General features: G+C 45.3%; 1 protein-coding gene across 1 annotated transcript in view; it reads left to right on the top strand.

Annotated features, from left to right (window-relative positions):
* The first annotated feature begins 1,023 nt into the window (after nt 1–1,023).
* LOC122262188 (uncharacterized) overlaps nt 1,024–5,000 on the top strand; it is a 4,720-nt gene continuing 743 nt past the window's right edge. The window contains exons 1-6 of the mRNA XM_043030138.2: nt 1,024–1,265; nt 1,642–1,750; nt 2,173–2,384; nt 2,652–2,879; nt 3,121–3,268; nt 3,518–5,000. The exon at nt 3,518–5,000 is cut by the window's right edge and continues 743 nt beyond it. Of these exons, the coding sequence (XP_042886072.2) occupies nt 1,650–1,750; nt 2,173–2,384; nt 2,652–2,879; nt 3,121–3,268; nt 3,518–5,000 (2,172 nt within the window). The 5' untranslated portion in view covers nt 1,024–1,265; nt 1,642–1,649. The remainder of the gene's footprint in view (nt 1,266–1,641; nt 1,751–2,172; nt 2,385–2,651; nt 2,880–3,120; nt 3,269–3,517) is intronic.

Here is a 5,000-nt window from a genome sequence, read left to right as displayed (position 1 = left end):
GTATATATATATATTGATAGATAGATAGGTAGATAGATATATGTGTGTGTGCGTGTGTGTATGTGTGTGTATGCGTGTGTGTGTACAGAGAATAAAATTGTTATTTGGATATTGATAATAATCATATAAATAACAAGGATGACGATAACATCAATGATAATTAATATCATACATATCATAATACTTGTATAAGAGTAGTACTGATAATGATGATGTGAATGATGGTAAGCATAATGAAATTGATAAAAACAAGATAATAACACCAAAAACAACAATAATGACTGCAACCATTAGAAGTGTGATGATACATAAAATATTTCATTATGATTATAATAATAATGGTGATGGTGATGATGATGATGATGATGATAATAATGATGATGATTTTGATTATGATAATAATGATTATAATAATAATGATGATAGTGATATTATCAATAGCAGTAATAACTATAACAATAATAAAATTGATACTGATCATAATGAAGTGATGATTTTGAGATGATGTGATGATTTCGTGATGATGTAATCATGTAATAATCATGATAATGATAACAATTACGATGAGACTAACAACAATAAATAGTAATGATAAAAATAATTATATTCATCACTAATATCATAATCACTATTGTCATCAATAATGAATATTGACAACTCTTATGAAAGCGCATTGCAAATTCTTCTCGAAAACCAAAACGTTTAGAACTTTCCTTTCCTTCTGATCTTCCACAATCGGACGCATTGACTCTGTCTGAATCGCGTCGCGGTCACGGCCAAGCTGCGTATGTTGTACTCGTACTGTATTACCGCATGTTTCCCTGTGTACACAATAATGCAGATAACAAGCGTACAAATGGAGTCAACATGAACGCAACATGAACGCAACATGTTTTATGGGAAACTGACGTCATAGATTAGACAACGTTTCGCCCGCAGTCAACACGTATTGGTCATGGCTATCCTCTGTTCCTCACATACGTCCGCTCACTGCATTTATACCTCAGTGTGAATTCAGAGCGCATCGACTAATCATATCCTTGTTGCACCTACTATTTACCATAGACTTGGAAAATATATTGTGAATTGAAAGTTTCCATCTCAGTGAATACATTATCGTACCTCCGACAGCTAAGCCGTGCATTTATATCTGTTGACATTTATCTCGAAAAACCTCTTTTACGTAATAACTCTCTTAGAGTTAATTGTGTTGTATACAACTCGAGGATAAATTTTCACCTGAATAACACTGAAGCAAAAAAAAGGTAAAGTATAGTCTGCGTCGATCATGTTGCCATATAGTGAGTCTTTATTTTCTGTCTTTACGTTCATTTTATTTTTTGTTACTTTGATTCAGATAATAAATCTACATCATGTATCTTTGTCATATCACAATACAAACATGTTCAAAATAACTTGCATAAAGGAAATACTATACCGCAATATGAGATACAGTACAATGTTCGCACTGCAATGGAGTCAAAAACTCTAAGCAAACCGAAGCTGAGCTAACTTCACAAAACGAACATTTTTATAGATCCAAAGACTTTAATTCAATCCATATTAGGCATTATTTACAGGAAAACTATACAGTTTTTTTACCCTGACGCTAAACTTTCTCTCTCTCTCTCCCTCTGCCAGGCTTCACAATGGTGTCAAGCAGCGAATACGAGGCGGCCATGCAGAGCAGCCTCGGGCAAGCACTTAAGACCACAGCCCGGAATGCTCTGTGCTTGCTTTACAAAGCAAAGTGCGTCTTTCTGTTTTTGATGACCATAGCAAATATTTTGTCAATATTGTGATATTGTCAGACAAAAGTTTAGTGTGTGTGTGTGTGTGTGTGTGTGTGTGTGTGTGTGTGTGTGTGTGTGTGTGTGTGTGTGTGTGTGTGTGTGTGTGTGTGTGTGTGTGTGTGCATGCGTGCGTGCGTGCGTGCGTGCATGCGTGTGCGCGAATGTACGTGCCCGTGTGTGTGTATATATATATATATATATATATATATATATATATATATATATATTATATATAATATATATATGTGTGTGTGTGTATGTATATATATGCATGTATGTATCTTGTAGCCATATACCCATACATACGAACACATTTTGAATTGATAGCAAGAAATTCGCATTGTCGAACGAGCCACTCACACCTTTTCCCTGTCGACAGGTTCCCTCTGGCGCACCCGGGGAAAAAACCCTACAACGTCCTGATGGCCACAAAGGCCAAGGAGATTCTGGAAAAGAATCCCCTGATGGCCATGCGGATAAAGGACGATGTGGCGGACATGCTGGACATCACTGCCCTCTGCCTTCTCCTTCGGCACTGCTGTGGACTCAGCAAGAATGCCTCGGCGTGGAAGAACCTCACTCGGCTGGAAGGTATGTAGAGGCGCGTGCAAGATTTAAAGCTAAGGTGGCTGTGAACATGCGTGTCATGTGGTACCTGCGTGCCATGCAGGTGTGCATTTGCCGTTCCTTATTCCCTGTTAATCATGCTGAACGCCACTCGAGGCCACAGGAGGCGGTGCATGTGTTTTGGTATGCGTGTGGGGGAGGAAGAGTATACTGAATATCTATGCAATATTTGCCACGTTTTCTTCTTTTACACAAAGAGTCGGTGATTAAAGGCTTGCTCTCGTCCTACAGGAAATATCTCTGAGCTGCGACATCTCCGAAACGCCGACGGGCACTGGACGCAGGGAGGAAGCAGTGCCTCGACCGTGAAGGAGTCTTGGGACCGCCTGGAGGCAGCCGTGATAAAAGTCTTGGAGATGGGCGGCCTCGGCAGTCATGTCTCCAAGTTCAAGAAGGAGCTCCAGGATAAGAAGGCCATGAACCGGTTCCAGTATGCACGCGATGGCGATGAAATCAGAGGTGAGTGCGTGTTTTATGTGCTTGCTAACTGTAGACACACTTACTGAAGGATCTGCTGAGGCACTAACTGTAAACGTGGGTATTATTCCTGGTTTTCTTCTTCCGCGTTTTCCAATTCATACATTAGAAATGCATTGCAAGAAATTTTCTTATCCTTCGCTTAAGCGTCACTTTGAGGAAACCATTCTGGGCAAATGAAATGTGAAAAGAAAGACGAATGCGAACCATCTTTTCTTTGCAGCCTCGATGGTAAAGGAACTGAAGGAGGTCTTCAGAAGTGGGGGCAAGACCACCCAAATGCCCCTCGTGTGGAGCGGCAAGAACTTCAGCTTCCACCACGGAGTCACGACCACCTACACCAGCAGCAGGTTCTCGATCAGCCGGGACGGGTGAGCTGCTTCATGCTGCACTACTGCCTGTAATATTCGGTGACGAAGAAATATATATGCATGTATATATATATATGTATATATATGTATATATATGTATATATGTATATATATATGTATATATATGTATATATATACATACATATAAACATATATATACACACATGTATATTTATCTGTATGTATGTTGATATTTGTTTGTGTTTGTGTGTTTTTTTCTATTCCTAAACATATGCTCTTCTTCCCCAGCACACTGGCGCCCGTGGAGAGCGACGGCGTGGTGGGGGCGCGGGGCGCGTCGAAGGCCGTGGTGGTGCAGGGGGAGTCGGGCACGGGCAAGACCTCCCTCCTCCGCTACTACGCCGCCCTGTGGAGTGCGTCGCCGTGCCCGCTGGCCTCCCTCGCGGCCTTCCAGTTCCTGCTCTTTTTGGACTGCAATGCCGTCACCACTCGGACCTTCAAAGTGTTCGACATTCTCAAGGAAGTGTTCCCAAGAACCACGTCCAAGTGGAAGCCTGGCTCTCTCCTTCGGGTCCTGACGCAAGCAGGAGGCAGTGTCATGATCATGATCGACGCCTTCGACGAAAGGCTAGAGGCTTTCCAGGATGCCTTCCAGGAGCTACAAAAGGCGTGTCCGGATGCCTTCTTCCTGATCACCACGCGGCCTCACTGCGTCCCTGCCATCGCCAGGCTTTGCACAAGGGAGATGCTGCAGGTGACAGCTCATGGCTTCAGCATGTCTAGCGCCAGAAACTACGTAAATAAATTGCTTGGATTGCAGGGGAAATCTGGAGACTCAGACGAGTTATTGCAATTGCTGTCTAGGCACGAGGAACTGCTAACCATCCCGCAGCTGCTGTGCTGGAGCACCTGGTGCTGGATGGAGGAGGGCGGCGGTCAGTTCTCGACGTTGGGTAGGACCTTCCTCTACATTACGGAGTTCATCTTGAAGAAAATGTGCCACATCAACGGCAAGCGGGTGCTGTCCGGGGAAGTGCCAAGGGAGGGCCAGCGGTGGCTCAACCTGGTGGCTCGTGTTGCCTTCAGCCAAGCCAAGCCAGGTCGGAGCTCTCTGCCAGAATGCTGCCCGGAAGTGAAGGAGCTGTACAGTGAAGCCAGTAAGCTGCGCCTTCGGCCGCGGGAGGCTGTGTCCAGCCTGATGCAGTGCGACGAGAGCCGCATGACAGGCCGCGGGGAGCGCATCACCTTCCATTTCCTACACACCTCGCATGCCAATTTCCTGGTCGCCCACCACATATGCAGGACGCTGGAGGAAAACAAGAAAGCGACGGTCGCCAAACTTGTGAAGGGGTTCAAGGACGACAGACGGGACATACTGAGCTTCGTGGTCAGCCTACTGTATCTGAGAGGTGGCGGGAAAATAGACCACAAGCGGGAACAGGAGATCTCCGACGTGGCCAAGAACTTCGTGTACTTTTTCGATATCAATTACTATCTGACCCTCATCGAGGAGAGTGGCCACAGCCAGAGCTTAGCGAAGGCACTGGCCCGGAACATGCCTCAGGACATCAGCGTCGGAAATGCGCTTCCAACGCCCCCGTGTGGAGCGAATGGGATGAGGTCGAGCGACGTCCCTGCGACACCGTCGGGCCATCTGTGGATACGGAGGAAGGAGCTGAAGCACGGCCAGGCGCTGTCCATGCTGCTCTCTGCGGCCAAACCAGCGCGCTTGTGGCTGAACCTCTCGGCCAACGGCTGTCTCCCGGAGCTG

Source organism: Penaeus japonicus, unplaced genomic scaffold (genome assembly GCF_977035675.1).
Source record: "Penaeus japonicus unplaced genomic scaffold, GWHDUDI00000001_assembly GWHDUDI00000023, whole genome shotgun sequence".
NCBI classification, from domain to species: domain Eukaryota; kingdom Metazoa; phylum Arthropoda; class Malacostraca; order Decapoda; family Penaeidae; genus Penaeus; species Penaeus japonicus.
Note: the sequence above shows the minus strand (reverse complement) of the source record. Positions and strands in the feature narration are given on the sequence as shown.